This window comes from Fonticula alba (genome assembly GCF_000388065.1).
Source record: "Fonticula alba strain ATCC 38817 unplaced genomic scaffold supercont2.3, whole genome shotgun sequence".
NCBI lineage: Eukaryota > Rotosphaerida > Fonticulaceae > Fonticula > Fonticula alba.
This window is the reverse complement of record NW_009242973.1, coordinates 3189060-3208141: the sequence shown is the minus strand read 5'-3', so window position 1 is coordinate 3208141 and position 19082 is coordinate 3189060. Positions and strand designations below refer to the sequence as shown.

The 19082-nt window shown below is 64.7% G+C and overlaps 4 protein-coding genes across 4 annotated transcripts; 2 read left to right on the top strand and 2 right to left on the bottom strand.

Annotated features, from left to right (window-relative positions):
• Positions 1-456: 456 nt before the first annotated feature.
• On the top strand, positions 457-1334 carry H696_02458 (hypothetical protein). The gene is made up of 2 exons (XM_009496362.1): positions 457-582; positions 769-1334. Exons 1-2 carry the CDS (start codon positions 505-507, stop codon positions 1288-1290), a joined length of 600 nt encoding a protein of 199 aa, XP_009494637.1. The 5' UTR covers positions 457-504; the 3' UTR covers positions 1291-1334.
• Positions 1335-5077: 3743 nt separating this feature from the next.
• Positions 5078-7159, bottom strand: H696_02457 (26S proteasome regulatory subunit N8). The gene is made up of 7 exons (XM_009496361.1): positions 6971-7159; positions 6757-6835; positions 6547-6639; positions 6191-6366; positions 5958-6096; positions 5716-5810; positions 5078-5525 (listed from the first exon to the last, which is right to left on the bottom strand). Exons 1-7 carry the CDS (start codon positions 7133-7135, stop codon positions 5238-5240), a joined length of 1035 nt encoding a protein of 344 aa, XP_009494636.1. The 5' UTR covers positions 7136-7159; the 3' UTR covers positions 5078-5237.
• A 2004-nt stretch (positions 7160-9163) lies between these two features.
• On the top strand, positions 9164-15523 carry H696_02456 (hypothetical protein; the record flags this gene model as incomplete). The annotated part of the gene is made up of 5 exons (XM_009496360.1): positions 9164-9617; positions 9830-11469; positions 11705-13393; positions 13591-14061; positions 14306-15523. 5 exons carry the CDS (start codon positions 9164-9166, stop codon positions 15521-15523), a joined length of 5472 nt encoding a protein of 1823 aa, XP_009494635.1.
• A 477-nt stretch (positions 15524-16000) lies between these two features.
• H696_02455 (hypothetical protein) lies at positions 16001-19032 on the bottom strand (the record flags this gene model as incomplete). The annotated part of the gene is made up of 4 exons (XM_009496359.1): positions 16001-17022; positions 17170-18407; positions 18567-18969; positions 18999-19032. The coding sequence occupies 4 exons, from the start codon at positions 19030-19032 to the stop codon at positions 16001-16003; spliced, it is 2697 nt and encodes an 898-aa protein (XP_009494634.1).
• Between the last annotated feature and the right edge of the window lie 50 nt (positions 19033-19082).

The window sequence follows — 19082 nt, the reverse complement described above, 5'->3', positions numbered from 1 at the left end:
GGGGGGGGGAGACAGAAGCGCGGAGGAGGGGAAGGTGGGTGAGGAGGGTTGCCTTACATGGTCCGGCTGCCCATGGGCCCAGCTGCAGGGCGCCTCATTGGTCTTTCGCCGCCTCGCCTGGTGTCCTTCGGAAGGGGATGGGGCGGGCGGGGCGGAGCGGGGCGGGGCGGGGGTGCCGACCGGCTCTCTAACCTTGTGCTCCCGAGCTGGTCCCGGCTTGATGAGGCGAGGAACAGGCGGCCGACACAGCATGGTCCCACATCCGTTGGGAGCTGGATGAGCCAACGTGTCGATCGGCCCCTCGCCTGTGACTGGGCTCCGGCAGGAGGATGGGGCCAGGGTGGGTGGTGGGGGGGGGGCGGCGGAACCCTGAGTGTGTTCCACACTCTGTGGAGCGCTTTTTTTAAGCGGGACCTGGTGCGCCGGTTGGTCCGCCGGTTTCATCCCCCCCCCCCCCTTTGCCCGCCCCACTCCAAGTGCCGAGCTTCCTCAAGAAACCCACCCATGTCGTCCCCCCAGCCGATCAACACCCTCGAGGATGTGCGCGGCCTGCTGGCTGAGCACCCCGACTTCCCCTGTCCTGTGCGTGGGCCTCTCCCCTCCCTCCCTCCCTCCCTCCCTCCCTCCCTCCTCCCCCCCCCCTCTCTCCGTATCTCCCTCCCTCTCTCTCCATTCGCCCGGGTCAGCGTCTGATACTTTGTTGCCACCTTTTGTCGGTCTCTCTGGCTCCCTCCCGCCCTCTCACACATGAACACGAACTCAACAAAGGGCGTCCTCTTCCAGGACATCTTCCCAATTTTCCATCATCCGGCGGCGGTACGCATTGTGGTCAATGAGCTGGTCCGGCAGATCTCCGAGCACTTCGGGCAAGTGGATGCGGTGATTGCCCTGGACGCGCGGGGGTTCCTCTTCGGGCCGCTGGTGTGCCAGCAATTGGACATCCCCTTCATCCCGGTGCGCAAGGCCGGCAAGCTTCCCGGGACCGTCATCGAGCGCAGTTCCACCAAGGAGTACGGTGCCGATGTGTTGGCCATCCCGGCCGGGGCTGCGGCCGCCTGCACGGGCGCGATCGCGACCGGTCGCCAGCCACGTGCCGTTGTCCTGGACGACCTGCTGGCCACTGGCGGGACGGCCGCCGCGGCGGTGGCCCTCACCCGGGAGGCCGGCTTCGAGGTGGCCGGCTTCGCGGTCATGGTCCTGCTGACGGAGCTCTGGGCTCCGCTGGCTGCCGGGAAGATCACCGCCGCGGGCCTGACCGAGGACCAAGTGCTGGCTCTCTTCCGGATTTGATGCCCTGTTTGGGGCGAATTTTCCCTGTCCCCCCCCCCCCCCCCACGCGGCTGCATCCCCCGTCGGTGGGGGTTTCCTCTGTTTGCCTGGCCCCCTCTTTTCCCCTTTTCTCGCCCTCCCCTTTCTCCTCTCTCTCTCCCCCCCCTTGTATCATATATGCCGAGAGGGGGCAAATATCACCCCATTTGCTGGCCTGAAAAGTCGCATATTTCATCTGTCTCTGCATTTTGCTTCCAATGTCCCGGACAGCCTCATCGGTGAAACCCCCGCCCCGCTCCTTGGGCCAATGCTATGGCCCGTCCAGCGGGCCACGACAGGGGATACTTGCCAGGTCCAGAGTTCGATCCTGCCCGAAGGAAAAAACCTCCCAGTGGATGTACCAGTCTCCGCCAAGCTTGGGCCCTTCCGATCCGGGCACCGGCTCCGGCCGCACTTCGGCCAACGCATAAAAGTGGCGGTTGTGGATGGTTCGCGCGAAAACTTGGGAGAAGTGGAATTCCGAGCGGGCCCAGTGGTCCTTGGCCGTGCGGTCACTGGACAGGCTCGGGGTGTGCGGCTCCAGGTCCAAGTGTCCACCACCCCCGCCGATGGTCACGTAGGTCGAAGCAACCAGCTGGCTGTCACCGGGGCCATTCTTCACGACAAAGGGAGCCATATGACTGCGCTGGTATAGGTGAGAGTGTCCAGACACAACGAGATCCACCCCCAGGGACTGTTCGATGGATGGACGGGCAAGTGAACCGAAAGGCAGATGAGTGGGTGAGCGACAGGAGCGAGAGAAAAAAAAAGGCCCGATTGCAGTTCCACACATGTTCGCCGCGCGTTCTTCTCTGTTTCGCATCCCCTCGCCAAACAAGTGAAAGCCTCTTCGATGGGAGCCAGGGGGGGGGGGGGGGGCAAAATAAAGGGTGGTGATCGCACGTTGAATAGATCGACCCATCGTTTTCGCGCATGGTCGGATGGGGCATACTGGGAGCATACAAACACACACACACACACATGCATACAGATGTGCGCACATGCATGCGACGTTAGCAGGCGGAGGAGATGCCACGGCGCACCAGGCGAGCCACATGCTTGCGGACAGAAAATGGGCGGTGCATGCGAGGGGAAGGGCAGGCCAGGCCAGGCCAGGCACGTACCTCCTTCTTGCGGTGCCAAGCAACTGGCTCCCAAAATTCCACCCAAGGTGGCGTATGCATGATTACCAGGCGACAGGCGGCCCGCCGGGCTGCTGGCGCGCGCAGTGCACGCACCAGCAGCTGCTCCTGGTGCAAGGAACCATCGAAGGAGTTGAGCGAGCTGACACTCAGCCATGGGGACAGCAGGCCACCGGACTGGAAGAGTCCCCCGGGGGTGGGGTAGCCCAAGTTGAAGGGGTCCGGCCAAGAGCCATTCGGATCGCTGCCAGCCCACGTCCGATTGGCCGGTTTGCCAACCGGCGGCCCGAGCAACGCGTGAAAGTGTTCATACTGCCCTTCCAGATCATGATTTCCCGGGGAAACAAGCAGTCCGGGGAGCCGCGGGCCGGGGCCCGAGTGCCCATCGCGCCGGACAAACAACTTCCCAAGTGGCCAGTGGAAGTGTCGGAGCCATTTGTCCAGGTAGCGGGAGTTTTCCACCACATCGCCCGCCAGGATGACGGCATCGGGTGCCTGGTCAGCCAGCTGGGCCACCAGCTGGCGGAACACCAACGAGCCGTATTGGCTGTCAGCGGCCAAGGCCAACCGTGGGCGTCGGGGATCGGCCGCACCGAGTGACACCGCCGTGCTGGCCACCAGCGTCACGCCTCCAGCGGGCAGAGCCCAGCGCTCGGGCGGCCAAGCGGCTGGCACGTCCCAACAAGGGCGCCGTCGCCCTGGCGCAGCGGCAACATACGGGAGAAATAGCTTCGGACAGGGGGGCCTGGCGAGACCCTTCCCGCGTCGCGCACAGCACAGACTCCCGGCGATGGGCCCACCACCGCTGCCGGGCCCGAAATTCCCGCCACCATCAATGTCGGCGCCGGCACCGCGAGCTGGCACAGCATCCCCACTGGGGCTGAAGCGGCTGCCCTCGCCGCCGCCGCCGCCGCTGCCGCCGCCGCTGCCGCCGCCGCCACCGAGGCTCGTTCCACTGGCGGATGCCACTCGGCTCACGCCATCGGGGGCGGACAAGCGGAAAATGTCGACGCCGAAGGAGCCTCTCACCGAACTCAAGCCCTTCGGCAAGACGGCAAGGATGCGTGCGCGATAGACCAAGGGAGCCTCACTCGGGAGGGCAGTGCGCATGGCCCAGCCAGTGCAATGCCCCGCATGTGTGGCGAATTCGGCACCCGCCAGCGGCTGAACCTCACGCAGGGCGGGCGTTGCGCCGAGTGTGTGCCAGAAAAGCCGGGCTTGAAACCCGGCGTGAGGGGGTGTGTGGAACAATTGCAAGCAGTAGTCATGTGGGCATGTGGCAAGGAAGTGTCTTGTTTTTTTTTGTTTTTTTTTTTGCCCGGGGGAGGGAGAGTCAGCGATGCAAATGGCGGGATCCATGGTCGAAGTGTGACCAGTGGCCAGGGCGCAGTCGGAGGCCGAGAGGGGCCTGATGGGCGAAAAGGGGTGCGTGCATGCGTGCGTGTGTGTATGTGCGTCTGGCAGCCGCCCTTCTCGTACATATCGACCCAGAGATAGTTGTACCCGGGGATGCCGTCATGCGTGGCAGCTTCCCAAGCATCCGGTGAGATGCCCAGTGTCGCGCCCAGTGGCCGAAGGAGGGCAGAGTCCTGCTCCGGCTGTGGCAGGCCCAGTTGAACCACCGGGGCCGTGAGCAAATGACATCGGCCAGTGGTGAGAATCCGCCCGAGCCACCGTTCATCGGCCAGCTGGCGAAGTGCCTGGGGAATTGTCCACCAAAGTTGCGGCACGAACACCAGCACGATGGCAAAAATCACCCCGAAGAAGAGGGTCGGCAGCAAGACCGCAAAGATGAGCAGTCGAGTGATTCTCCGGCCGCGGCGGCCCTGGCGCGGTGTCCACCGGGCCCGAACCCGAGGCCCAGGACCCAATTTCCCCCCAGCCGAGCGCGGTGTCTGCAAGTTAGGCGTCAACATGGCCGAGCCTCCAAGCGGCCAGGGCGAGGCCGCAGGATGCCGAGGAGGGGAGCCGCGGAGGGGGGTGGGGGGGTGGGGAAGGCAAGGAGGGAGGTGGGCGGGGCGATGTGCGGCAGGGGACGGAAAAGTGCAACAGGAAAGAACGGGAATCTGGGTCGTGAGGGCTGTTCCTCGATCGGGCACACTTTTCAGCCTGTTTCCCAGCAAAGCGTCCCCGACACCTGGGGAAAAAAAAAAAAGAGAGCGAGAAAGCAGAGGAGGGTGTGTCGTCCGATGCCGGGCGAGAGATGAATTAACCGGAGTCCCACACGCGTGTCAAGCGCCACCTACCGAACTGATACATGCCTCGACCAGCCCCCCCCCTCTTTTTTTGGCCCCACCTCCTCGACCGTCTGCAAGCACACGGAGATCTAGATGACGACGATGACGACGACGACGACGACGACGACGACGACGACGACGACGAGCCAGCCCCAGCTCAGGCCCCGACAGAGCGCACAATGCATGGGTGAGGCGCGCGGGGGCCGCGATCGGGATAGGTCACGTGCGTGGCCAGACTTGAGCCCCCGCCGCTTGTCACGCCTTGCTGATCGCGGCTCGCGGGCGGCGTTGTTGCCCCCCACCCATTCCCCGCCCGCCCCTTCCCCCCCCCCTCCGTGCCTCGCCTTCTTCCTTTGGCACATCAAGGCGGTGCAGAGTCACTCCCGTGGGTGTGCGAGATTGAAAGGGGGGATTTATGCGATATGTGGGGTGCAACTGTTGCCGAGAGAGGGAGAGAGAGGGAGACGAGGGGCAGTTTGATGCAGAGCCGGAGCTGCTCTCATTTTGCAGCTGCTCATCCACAGGGACTGGCCAGCTATCCCGTGTCCGTCTAAACGGTGCTCGGGGTGGCGGCAGGACGCTCGGCCGCCGCCGCCGCAGCAGCGGCAGCCAGGGTCTGCTCGGAGCTGGCCACATTCTGGCGGTTGCGAATCAGATCATGCAGGGCGGTGAGCGACCGGCACATGGCCGCAATGTGAAGCACAAGCATGGCGTCATTGCCGGCCGAGGTGAAGGCAGCCGAGAGGGCATCCGAGCCGGAAATATCCGGCCGGCCGGCCAGCAGTGCCTGGGCGTTGGTCAACACCACGGGGTTGGGCTGAATCCGTCCATCAGCAACCTGTCATTGTTTGTGATGGAGGGCCAGACATCGATGTTGATGGTGTGCATGCATGCATGCATGCATGCATATGTGTGTGTGTGTGTGTGTGTGTGTGTGTGGCGGGGCAAAGCGTGTCAGTTGGAGAGGCAGAGGGGGCCCGAGGATCGGCGAGAGAGAGAGAGAAAGAGAGGGAGGGACAAGTACGGACCATCTGCAGGTAAGTGGCAATATCCTTGAGGTGGTTGTGGAGGCTGCGCATGGAGGACACCTTCTCGGTGACTTGGGTTGCAAGAGAGCTAACGGCTGGGAGCAGAGGGGCGTGTCAGTGGCAGGCTCCGATGTCTGGTGCGCAGGCCAAAAGTGAGGCATGTTCGGAAGGACAAAGGGACAAGGGGAGCACCAGAGGGGGAGAGGGGAAGAGGGAGAGGGGGAGGAAGAGGGGCAGCATACCATTGTCCTTGACATCGCGCAGGAGGTGCTCAACACCAATCTCCTCGGCCTCAGTGGCACGGACCTCGGTGGACACCTGGGTGAAGGTTTTCCGCGAGGAGGGCCCAGACTCGGAGGAAGTGGAGGCATTGATGGAGTCCTGCGGGCGTGCGCACGCGCGGAAGCGAATGGCGTGAGTGGCCGGTGGGGCGACTGGGTGTCGAAAAGGGAAGAAGCAGCTGGCCAAGACGCACATCAACCTCCTCGATGGCCACAAAGGACTCGGTGGGCAGACCGACACACTCGGGGTTGACATCGATCGTCACCAGCACCGGGTTCGGGCAGAAGCGCGACATGACCGAGTGGATGGCCAGATCGCTGGACCGAAGAGCCGGACCAGTGTGGTACCAGCCGATGATCTTCTCGCGAGCTGAAGCCCGGAAGAGGGAGCCGAGCGATCGTCGAGTTAGCGGGCCGAATACACCGGTACATTGGCATTCATGTGTGTGTGTGTGTGCTTCAGACGAGAGCCAAGGGGCGCCAGGGCAAGAGAGAGAGAGAGAGGGAGAGACAACGGACGGGAGAATGGCGGCGGGAGGGGCCTACGTACCATTGATCTTGCGGAACATGTGCCACATCTCCTCAAGGTAGCCGTGGTCGAAGAACCAGATGGACGAGTCCTGTCCTTCCTCCTCAAAGGGGACTGGATGGGTGGGGGGGGGGGGGGGGGGGGGGGGGAGGGGAGCCAAGGTTAGCGGGGGATTCCCCGGGCAAGGGCAGGCAAAAGGAAAGAGGCAGGTCCAAGTTGGCCAGGGCGTACCGGCATAGCTGTTGGACACGTCGATGGTGGACCCATTCCACTGGCCGAGGAGCACACCGACAACGCGCTTGGTGGTGCCCTATGGTGGGAGGTCATTGGGTGAGCCGGCGGTCGTGGAAGGCCATGCGCAACCTGTCCCAGGGGAAATGGGGGGGGAGCAGGACACGAAAAAAGCAGGGGAAAAAAAAAAGAAGGCACACCGGCCAGCCCGTACCTTGGCCACACGGTTGTAATGATCAACCACACTCAGCAGCACCAGCGGGTGCACGACGACCGAGGTAGGGATCATCCCCGGGACATGGGAGCCGGGCAGCTCAACCACATCCTTGGGGGCATCCTGCGGCTGCTGAGTGGCACCAGGGGCGGAGGGAGCGCTCATGGTACAGAAGAGAAAAGGGACAGGGGTGGGTGGGTGGGTGGGTGGGGAGGGCGAGGAGGTGAAGGCGAGTGCAGGGACTCAGGGGAGGGAAGGCGAGGAGCGGGGGCAAGTGGCAGCAAAAGGAGAGGAGCAAATGCCGGGAGGGGGGAATAGAGGAGGAAGGTTGGTGGCATCCAGCAAAGGAAGCCTCTAGAGCGGGCCCGATTATATGTCTGACCAAAAGATGGACCCTGTTGCTTGTCCAGGGGCGCATCATCGAGGCGTTGTCATCCCCCCCCCCCTTCCCCGGGCGCTAGCGTCATTTCGTCTCGGCGGGCGGGTTTTTCGGGTGGCCCGCGCCGGGTCCAGAGAGAGACACGTCCACCTGAAGATGGCAGGCAAGTGATCTGCCGCCGGTCCCGGGGCAGCCCGCGACCTCGGGCCTGGGGTCTCTCGCTGGGGGGGGTTATGGTTCCCCCCGCCCACAGCAGGGCAATGCCGGGGGAGCGGCCAAGAGAAGCAGCGAAAAAGGCCGCAAGCCGGGGGACGCGAACGGCCGCGCACACTCACAAACGGGTGACAAGGGATGGCGGCGGCCGTCCGTTGAGGCGGCGCTGTGACAGGAGGACTCAAGGTAAAATGAAATCACGTGCAGGCCATACTGTAGAAAATGCTATGCAAAGTCCCGATCATTTTTGTCTCCCCTCCCGGCCTCGAAGGCTTGACCCCGAAGGGGGAAGCCCGGTCTGCTTGGGAGCCGCACCTGGATGGTGCCGGCTCTGTGTATGTGTGTGTGTGTGGGGGGGGCGGCACACAGGAAATCCGGGGCCGGCAACAAAGGATCATGCCTGCAGCTCATACACGGCCATTTCCGGCCTCGCCCACCGGACCGCCTAGTCTCTCGGCCTGCGCGGTTCGCCTCTTCCATGCAGCTCTCTCTCCTTGGGCTGCGGCATCATGCCCGCCGTATCAGCGGAAGGGCGAGCCTACCTGAGTCCAGCGGCCTGGCGGCACCTGCCCCGGTGTTCGGCCGCGGCAATGCCCATCAATGACCATCACATTACGCAACTGCACCTTGACCGTTCATGCCCGAGGAGATAGGTGTCGAGGTGTTCGGTCCTCCGGGCCTCCGCGCAGGTGTCCCGGCGGAGCAGCGGCCCAGCCACCTGCCTGGCCTTGCCTCTGACGCGGTTCCAGTGGTCGCTGGCCATTCTCTTTTCATTTCGTCGCTTCGCCGCCCCGCACGTTCTCCCACGGAAGGGCCCCTAGCGGTAGGGAGTTGATCGCTTCCCGCTTCTCTCGCCGTGGTGCAGGGCACAGATAGCCCTGCCTAGGGCGCCCGACCAGCGCAGCGCCACCGTCGCCCCAGCGGCGGTCGGTCCCCCAGCCCAATAGCACAAAGCCTCCTCCAAGCGCCCTGGGTACAACACAGGTCTTCGGGCCCAGACCCGTGGATCCCCCCCGCCCCCCCCCCCGCCCCCCCGGCCGTGTGTTCCTCCCCCCGGCCGCCCCTGGTATTTCCCGCGAGATGACTCGATCCCCGCGATTGTCCCGCGAGGCAGGAATGTTCCACGATTAGCGGGCCCTCTGAAACGGGCCGCTCCCATGGAAGGGGCGTTCCTACTTTTCAATCAAATCCGTTGGCCCGCCCCCTTCCCGGGGGAAGCACCTGGGCACATGTACCGGAGGTGGACGAAGCTCAAGAGGCGTCGGCGTGGTCATCTCGCATGCTTGGAGATCCACACTGCACCCGGTGCACACCATCACTCCCCCAAGAAGCCGTATCATCACCACCCGACCACGGCGACCGCTGCTCCACCTCTCCCCCTCCTTCCCGCCCCCCTTCTCCGCTCCCTCCTCAGCGCGACCCCCTGGCCCTTCCCCTCCTCGGGACATCCCCCCCCCCCTCTCCCTTTATTTCTCCCTTCCCCCTTCTCTCCCTCTCTCTCCCTCTTCTTCCCTCCCTCTTCCTCTCCCCCCTCTCTTCCTCTCCCCCCTCTCTCTCTCTCTCTTTGCCTCTCGCTCTCTCTCCTCCGCCTCGACACAAACATGGCCGACGGGTCGACAGCGGCGCACGACGGCTCGGGCATCCCCGTCGAGGGCGATCTCTTTCCCCGAAAGGGCATCCTGGTCACGCCCAACTGTCTTTGTTGCGGGGAGACCATCATGCAGATGCTTGGTTTCTTGGACACCATCGAGGACCTCACCCCGGAGCAGACGAAGCGCTTTTGCCAAATGATCATCCCGGCCAATCCCCTGCGGGCGGCGGCCGTGTCGTTGGACTATGCCGCGTCCACCAGCCCCGGGCGGCATCCTCTGACGGCGGCCTTCTGCGTGGCTCTGCGTCACCGGATCCTCATGGGCCCGGCCTTGGCCAACTGTCCGCCGGCTTGCCCGACCCCGGCCAACTGCTTCCTGGCACGGTGGCTGACTCGCACGGCCGACGATCTGTCCCGCGGGTACCGCTGCACCCCGAGCAACTCCAGGCCCTCTTCCGTTGTCGGTACGTTTGGTCCCTTTCCCGCCTGCCCTCCCCTCCTCTCTCTCTCTCTCTCTCTCTCCTTCTCTCCTTCTCTCAACATAGGCTTCTCCCTTTCTTGTCCGCGCTCTCCCCCCTGACCTCCTGCCCCCCCCCCACCCCCCTGCCCGTGGCATCTGGCTGCTCTAATGCCGCGGTGTATTTCCGCCTTGCCGGCTTTGTCTGCCGATTGGCAGCCGACAATCTCCCCAACTGCCTCGAGTGGGCAGCCACTCTGGCTGATTGGGCCCTTTGTTACCGGCTGTTTGTCGACGCGCCCGGCCTGCTGGCCGAGCTCATCCTGCGAGCGGACTTTGCCCAGCTTCAGGCCGCCTGCCAGACATCCACCGGGCCGGAGGATGACTTTTTGGACTTCTCCCAATTGGCCGGGTTCCCATTTCCCCCGCCCGTGTTGGAGGCCGATCGGCGCCTCGTTCGCAACACCCGAGCGGCGGCCGCCCCGCTGGGAGCCTGGGCCTGGCCCTGTGGCGCCGGGGGGGCCGAGCCGCTGGACTACTCCGACGCCGTGCCGGCCTTTGGCCTGCTGATTGCCCCACGCGTGTGGGCCACTCTGGTGATCCTCCTCGTGCCGCTGGAGGCCGATCGCTGCCCGCGCCAGCAAGTCCGCAGTGCCACCCTCGGGCCGGGCAATCACCCGACCAGTTCCCTGGAGTCTCCCTTCGCGGAAATTCACTACTTGCGCCCCTTCCGGCCGCGCCCGGCTCTCGGGCCCTTGACCGGCGAGGCGGCTCGACACATGCAGGCCACCGCCCTGCGCCCATTGCAGCACTTGCTCGGGGCCATTCTCCGCCGTGAAAGCATCCTCGCCGAGGCGGCCTTTGCGCGGGCGGTGCCACGCGCGCTGCTGGCCGCGGCCCAACTGCGTGCTTGGCTTCCGCGCGTCACTCGCCGGCATGATGACGTCCCGTCCATCGGCCGACATGGCCAGAAGGACCAGGCCTTCCATGTGGCCAATCTTCGCGATGAGGCCCTTGTGGCTCTGCTCCTGCTGGCCTTCGGCCCGGAGCCCGTGGCGGTGTTGGCTGCCTCGCTGCCCCTGGCCGCGCATGCGCTTTTGCACAGCATGCGCAATGCCCTGGCCAATGCCCAACGCGTGGTGCTTGGCCCACGGTCGGTCCACCCGCAGCCCAGTGTCTTTTCCAGCGACCTGGGCCCGACCTTGCCGTCTTTGTCGCTGCTGGCCGGTCGGGTGTCCATCCACCCGGAGCCCCTCCCTTCGGGGAGTCTCACCGCGGCCAGCCTGGTGGTCCTCTTTTCCGAGGCCTTGGGAGTGCTTTACCACAGCCGCGCGGGGCTGGGTTTGGAGGAAAGCCAATTCCCCTTCGCCGATTGGACTCCGCGCTCGGAAAATGCCCCGGTTGCCAAGTCCACCATCCAGCAATTCACCCGGACCGTGGCGCGCCTATTCCGGGCCCCGGAGCAAATCCTGGCCGCTCATTCTTATGCCCCGACGATCGAGCTGTCCGGGCTCATTTTTGATGCTCTTTCCCGGCAAGCCACCGGCCCGGCCAGTGGCCATCCCTTCGGCATGGTGGTGGCGACCCCGCATCGGGCGCGTGTGTGCGTCCGGTCCATTCATCGGGCCTTGACCACGCAGCTTCCCCTCCAGCGCTTCTTGGCCGCCGGGCCACCCGCTGTCAATCCCGAAGATGGGCCCATTTCCGACATCACCCGGTTGCTCTGGCAGGTGGCACATCAGGCCTTGCCTCTGGCCCGGGCTCCCCGCTGGGCATCCGCCAGTTCTGTCCTCCCGGCCTCGGTGGTGGCGGCCGCCTGGCGCGCCCGTTCCTGGGCCGAACTCAATGCCGCCATCTCCGTGCGTCGGGCCCCCTCTTCCTCCCTTGGCACATACTTCGCTTGCCTTTTTTTTTTTCGCCCCCTGCATCCTGACATATCGCTGTCATCCGCATCCTCATTGTCCTCTCCTCTTGTATTTCCCCGCTCTCTCTCCCCTGCCGCCCTTCCCGATTCTTGCGCTCTTTTGGCCACGCACACACGCACACACACGCACACACGCACACACGCACACACACGCACACACACGCACGCAGAACAACCTTAGTACCGTGATTTTCCGCTTTGTCCATGACAAGCTCTCCTTCACCGCGAATGATTTGGAGAATGCGGGCTACACCTCCCGCCACTTCCCCGACCTGCCGACCCAGGCGCCCTTCTCTCTGCCGGAAGACCGCGAGATCCGGCGGATTCCTCGGCAACAGAGTCTCACCCTGGCCGAGTCGCTGAACCTGGCCCTGCCGGTTCGTCGGAACAATCTCGTTCGCGACACCCTGCATGGGCTGCTCCACAAGCGCCTCAACATTCAAAAGCCCTTGCGCATTCAGTTCATCACGGCTTATGGGTCTGACCGGCCGGCTGGCGGTGCCAAGGCCGGTGTCGGCGGCGACGCCACCGAGGAGAACCTCTGGTATGACCTCTTCACCGCATCCTTCCTCTTCCCGAAAGACCAAAATATGGCCAGCCTGCTTGCCGCGCATCTGGACGGCCTTCCAGGCACCGGCCACCACTCAGGCGGTGATGGGGGCTTGCTGGACGGGGAGCTGATGGCCCTATTCGGTGATGCGCCGATGTTGGCGGCGCTCTCCTCCACCAGTGACGATGAATCGTCGAGTGGACCCTTGATGTCTCTCTTTTTCGACTCGGATGACACGGAGCTGCTGGAAGATGGGTCAGCCTCTGAAGTCGAGGCCGAGGCCGAGGCCGAGGCCGAGGCCGAGTCTGGGGCTCTGTTCGAGGCGGGTGTTGGTGATGTCCCCACTCCGGCCGTGGCTTGCCCCTTCTCCGTGGAGGATGGCCATCTGCCGGACTCCGCCAGCACCCCGGAGACCGGGGCCGATGTCGAGGAGAACGCCGCCTCCTGCTCGGCAACCATCGACAAGCCGGAGGCCGAGGCCGATGACGGCGATGCGGAGGACACCGACGCCGATGACGGCGATGTGGAGGACACCGACGCCGATGATGGCGATGTGGAGGATGACCTGAAGGAGGAGACGCCTCTCGTCATCACCCTGTCCAGTGACGATGAGGCGTCCGTGGATGATGGCCCTCTCGATGATACGCCTGCTGCCAGTTCCGCATCTTCCGACTCCCCGTCCGGCAGTGGGACCGACTCCGACAGTGACTCCAGCGACTCCAGTGACTCCAGCGTCGCTTCTTCGAATGACTTCAATTTCAACGATTCCGGGTCCGATAATGAGCTCGAGGTGGAGGCAGGCCTGGACCTTGGTGGACCCCTGCGTGAGTACCTCAACAGCCTGGGACGCGTGCTCTTCCGGTCGAGTAGCCGGCTCTTCGTGGAGGTCGGCGGGGCCGATGACTCGGCCATCGACCAGCTGGGCGAGACTTTCCCCTGGGGCCGGGAATGGGGTCCCGGGCCGTTTGCCCTCCCGAGGACCGACAGCCCGCTGGCGCTGTTCACCGGCACCGCCGACCGGGGGGAGCCCCACTCGCTGGAGGTCATCCGCCTGCTGAATTACTATACCCTGGTGGGCATTTGGCTCGGGCTGGCGGCCCTCAATGGCGCGACTCCCGGGCCCGGGAGCACTTTCGGCATTCCGCCCTTGGCGCCGCTCCTGTGGCGCTTCATCTCGGCGGACCTCATCGGCATGCACCCGGAGTCGGAGCTGCCTCCGTCGTTGCGCTGGGCGCGGGATCTTGGCCACGGCTTCAGCCCGAACCTCCAGCCGGCCGAACTGGAAGCCGAGGCGTGCCTTGTTGACCCGGTGCGTTTTTCGCCTTCCCGCTGTGCTCTGGCTCTCCGGTCCCCCCCCCGCACCCACACCCGCCTTCTTTCCCCCATCTTCTTGGCGATCTTCCAGTCGTGTTTGGCCTTTCGTGCCATGCGGCCCCTTTCGCTCTCCCTCCCCGCTCGGGCCGCTCCTGCTAACATGAACCCCTGATCCGTTCCGCCGGGTGCCAGTCTCTCGCCAAGGTCTTCCGCTTTTTGCGTTCCTCCGCGGCCATGAACGTCTCGTCCAGCACCCCGCACGCGCCGGTCAATGTTGATGTCCCGAGCGCCGGGCTGGACCTTGAGTCGGACACTGTGGCCCAACTGGGCTTGACCTTCACCCGAGTGATCACCGCGCTGAAGCCCGGATCCGGCCCGGTGCCCAATGTGGCCGAGGATTTCATCGAGGCACCTCTGCCAACATTGCAGGACATCGGCGATCTGGATGCCAACCTGGCTGCTTTGACCGGGGTGGTTTCATCCGAGGGCGATGTCACAAGTCTCAATGTCGAGGAGTACATCGTCCGGCAGGCGGCGCATCTGGTCGGTCCCACCAGTGCCGTGCGCAAGGCTGCCCACTCGATTGCCTATGGCATTTCGGTGGCCCTCCTGCCAACCAAGAATCATCGGATTGCGCCGACCGAAATCCCCCTCTTCTGGGCGGTGCGTTCTGTTGGTCTTTTCTTTCTCCCTTCCCTTCTCCTCTCTCCCCCTCCTCTCTCTCTCTCTCTCTCTCTCTCTCTTTCTCTCTTTCTCCTTCCCGGTCTGCCCTGCAGGCATCCAGTCCGCGACCCATCCGTCAGCCTAACCCTCTCTCCCTCCCTCTCTCTCTCTCTCCCTCTCTCTCCCTCTTTCCTCGGTTTGTTGCTTGTCTCTCCTGCTCCTGCTCCTTCGCGCCCTTCGGCAGCCCCGTGCCCTGGCTCGACTTCTGCAGCCGACCCCCGCCCTGACGGCATCCTCACCAGGGGAGCTGCTCCAGGCACGGAGTACCCACTTCACGGCTGATGACATCTTGGATCGGTCGATCTTGCTGTTGCCGCTAAAGCGCCGCCACCCGGCCATGCGGCGCTTTGTCCGGGCCCTTCGGTGTCTGACGCCGCGAGAGCTGGATCGCCTGGTGCGCTTCATTTGTGCCGGGCAATCCTCCTCATTCTGGGGCGGTCCGCCCTCGATCAAGATCGGCCTCTCGCGCGTCATGGAGACCGACTCTTCCGAGTCCGAGCCCGACCCGACATTCTCTTCGTCCGATTTGTCGAGCACCGATGTGGCCTCCGACTCGGACTCCTCGACTTCGGTGGAGGATGACCCCGACTTGGAGGCCTCCTCCTCCGACTTGGAGGCCTCCTCCTCCGCCGGGGAGACCTCGCAGCCGGACCCCACCTGGCGAGTCGGTGATGATGTCATGTCGTTGTCGAGCGACTCCGAGGGGATCACCCTTTCCGATGGATCTCCCCGTGTCACTTCCGATGCCCTTGAGCAGGGCGACCAGCCCGGGGCCAATGATAGCGGCGATGATGCGGACAGCAGTGACACCGAGGACAGCGACAATGAGGCCCCAGATGGCAGCATGGGCATCCTTGATATTGCCGTGTCTGCCGCGGTGTTCGCCACCGAGCTGGCGGATATCATGTTGCCTTCGGGTGCCCCTGCCTCGCGGAGTCCCTCTCCCCTTCCACCAGGAGAGCAGGAGCTCCTGGCGGTCGATCGGCCATCGGTGTCCTCCGACACCTCGACTGCCGCTGCCTCGGCTTCGGAGGGTGACATCCCCGCGGCCATGGTCGACCGGCACACCGGTGGCCCTGCTTCCGAGAGCAGCGTCTTCAGGTCGGATGTTTCTCGCCTGGCGCCCAGCCTCATGTGCAAGTGCAAGGGGGTGTACAACCACTCGGAGCTGAGCACCGATGAGGATATGGACGAGCCGCGCACCGACTCCGATGACGAGCGCGCCACCTATGCACAGGCCCCGGTGCGCATGTGCCCACATCACTATCTCCCGAAGCGGGTCCTCCCCTCTGCGCACACGTGCATTCGTCTGTTTGCCGTGCCGCGCTATCGTAGTGGGCGCGAGGCACTCAAGCGCATTCGCCGCGCGCTGGAAGAGCCCATCGGTTTCGCCCTCGTGTGAGAGCCAGCATCCAAGATGTGGTGCCCGTCCGGCTGTTTGGCACTTTCCTTTGGTTGACCGGCCGGTCCGGCCAACCTCTCGTCCTCTTTCCTCCCCTCTGCCATGCTTCTCCCTCCCCCCCCCTCTCTCTCTCTCCCTCGAGTTTTCTATGTCCCCTCCTCCCCGGTGCACGATGCCATTCTTTGTCCTTGTTCCTGCCATGTACAGTTGTTCCTTTGTCCCTTCAACTGTGCTTGTCCTTGCGAAATAGATCTCTCCTACCCTCCCCCGCCCGCATTAGTGTCCGCATCCGCAATTACCATCAGCACACGGTCACAAGGCCCGAAAGGGACAGCAGAAGTGACGGAACAAAGGACAATTCCTTGAAAGTCGTGTTTGTATGTATACATATACATATACATATATATATATATATATATGTGTGTGTGTGTGTGGAAAAAGGCTGTGAAACCGGAGGCCGAGCCTGACTGTCGGGGCTCAAAACAAGGGCTGCGACTGGGTCTGGGACTCGAAATCCAGGAAGGCGGCCGGCGATGAAGTTGCATCCTGGTGGTCATCGGCCGGAGCGGTCGAAACCTGACCATCCGCCCCCAGTCGGCGAGACAACAAACGACGGCGCTTTGAACGCGTAACAGGCCCACCCTCCAGCATCTCCGGCGCCAGGAACAGCGGATCCGGGGCGCTTGGCGAAGGGCTTCTTCCCCTTTCCAAGTCAGACGCCTCGCCATCCCGGGAGATGTCACTCGGGGGCAGGCCAAGCAGCTGGGAGGGGCGTTTGTCCGGCTCAGGCGCATCCTCCGGCTGCCAGGCGACAATGTTCTCGGCCGTGGTGCGGCCCGGGAAGACCAACGCACGCATAAGATGCCGCGCTTGTTGGTAATGGAAGCGCCGAACCGAAGGGACAGCATCGTCCATCGGGTGCACCGGAGCGTACCACCCGCCCGCCGAGCCGAGCAGAGCCCGACTCAGGAGTTCGAAGTACACCCCGACATGGTCCAGCAGGGTCATGAACCACCTGCCTGGAACCAGATCCTCGGTTCCGGCGGCCGATGATCGAACCGCCCGGACGGCCTCGGCCAGCTCCCCTCGAAGCAGCCACAGGGGGATGAACCCCCGCCCGGAGAAGCCACCCCAGAGGAAGTTGAACAGGCGCATCGGCAACGGAGGGCGGCCGCCATCGGTGGTCGACGTGTGTGCCGGGTGCGTGGCTCGTTTCAAGTGCCGAAGGAGCCCCTGCAGTCCGGTGGGATCGGGAAGGGCGCAAAGCTGCGGTGCGTAAAGAAGCACCGCCACCAGCAGTTGGCAGGTCACCACGGCCGCCCAGATCCGAGCAACGCGCCCAGCACACGAACATCCCCCTCCCGGGGCTGAGCATGCGGAGGGGGCATCGGCATCCAGGGCAGGGGATTCCACGGGCGGGGAGGGGGCTCCATCTGAATCTGAGGAGGAGCCCGAGGAGGAGTCTGTCAAGGAGTCCGAAGAGGGATCCGACGGGGGGTCTGAAGGGGAATGGGAGCTGGATGCCCCATCCGAGTGATCTGAAAAGGAGGTGTCGCTCGCGGGGGAGGACCGGGAACGGGCGGAAGCCGAGCCGGGGAAAGGTGAAACATTGCCCGGACGGGCGTCGGCCCGGGCCACCGTCGCACCGGCCGAGGCAACGGCCGTGGTGGCAGAATGGCGCGCCTGCTGGATCGCCGGGTCCCAGAGATCCATCGGACCATCGCCGTATGACCAGTGGCAAGTGGCCGGCCGAGTGGCACCTGTGCTTGCGCTTGGCCGAGTAAGGTGGTTGAAGACCGCGTGCGATTGCCCAAGACCCGCCTCGGGGATGAGGGCAATCATCGACGCCAGCCAGGAAGCCGTGCTGCTGGGGAAATGCCGGCTTTCGGCGCCCGGGGCCGAGGCCGCTCGGTGGAGCTCGGCCAGATGCTCGGCCGCCTGGGGCGCGCCGCCGGGCCAGGTCCGTGTGGTGTCGGGATGGGGGGGGCCCACCGCCATCATGCCCAGTCGCAAGGCTTGGCGCCAGAGCTGCAGCAGCTCGCGCGCCTCGGCCTCGGCAGCCCGGTGGCCGAGATCCAAGCAGTCTGATGCCTCGATTTGCGCATGGCAGCCCCCGCCGGCGGTCCCGGCCAACTGGGCAAGATGCTCACTCTGAAGCGGAAGCAGCGGCTGCCAGCCGCCAATGTGACTCTCCGCCAACGACGCCCGGATGGATGGCGTATCCTGAAGGCCAATGACGTCGGCGGTACTCTGGGCGGGCAGGTCGCGCGCGTGTGCACCAAAGTTTCGCCCAGTCCAGGGACGCTGCTGCCAGTAGGATTTCCGATGGAGATGCCGCGCTGGCGCCGGCCGGTCGGTGGACAGCCGGTTGATCAGCAGCGACAAGTCCGCCGGCCATCGAACACCGAGGGCCGCCATTTCGGCCCAGGGATCGCCGGCCGATGGCCGAGGCGTGTCCAGAGCAATGGGCCGCGCGCCGGCCGTCCTACACCGATAGTGCACAGTGGTCGATGCATGGAGGGCCAGCAGCCGGCACTGGGCCAGGTCCAATGCCCGACGTAGGTGCGCGAAGGACCCCGCCGACAGGGGCCCGGTGGAGGAGAAACGCTGACTCCCGGGGATGGCGGCGCCAGCACCCACGGCCTCGCGCATCAAATGCAGCAGCGCCTGCTCATAGATCAGGCGCCGACAAAGGGGATCGAGCCGGGCGATTTTGGCCGATGCTCGGCCCAGCGACGAGAAGTGCAACGGATCCAAGCGCGGCCGGGGATCCGCCGAGTCCGGCGCCTTGCCGGCTGCCTCGGCCATGACCAGGGCGTTCGAGCGCCCGGGCGCGCGCTGGCTCGACAGTTCGGCCGATGCCTGAAGAAAGTCATGGTACATGCTGGAGACGGCCATCGAGAGGAGGGTCGAAAAAAGGGCCAAGAGGGGCGAAGCGTACGTGTCAATGGCGGTTATGGTTATGGCCGCATAGGGGAGGGGCAAGAAGGGGAACATGGAGAGAGAGAGAGAAGCAGAGAGAAAGCGAGCATGGGAGACATACACCCAGCCGGCCAGGTTGTCCGGATTGGCTTTGAGAAAGGTGCGAAGGTGGCTGCGAACGACCAGGCCAAGAGGGCCGCGCTCACGCGATGACCGCGTCAACAGCCGCCCAGCCAGGCCATACAGCTGCCATAGGCCAAAGACCCAGGCCTCGGATTGGGGATCCAATTCGGCCGCCCGGCGGAGATGCCGCTCGGCCGAGCGCAGGTCACTCCCGGCCGAAGGGACCCGTGGCAGGGCGGCCACAACCACCCGGCGGGCATCGGCCCGGAGCCGACGGTCGGCCAGCAACCCGGCCAAGCTCCGAGCATCGTGGCGATCCACCGGGGCGGGGCGCCGGCTGGCTGCCCGGCGCAAAGCACCAGCCAGCGAAGTGGCGCTGCTGTTGGCTGCCGCACTGATGGCTTGGTGAATGTAAAGCAAGCCGAGGTACCCATGGCAGTTGGCGCTTTGGAAGAATCGCGCATCGTTGATGTTTCTTCGGGCAAAGCCACCGGGAGGGAGGGAGGGGGGGGGG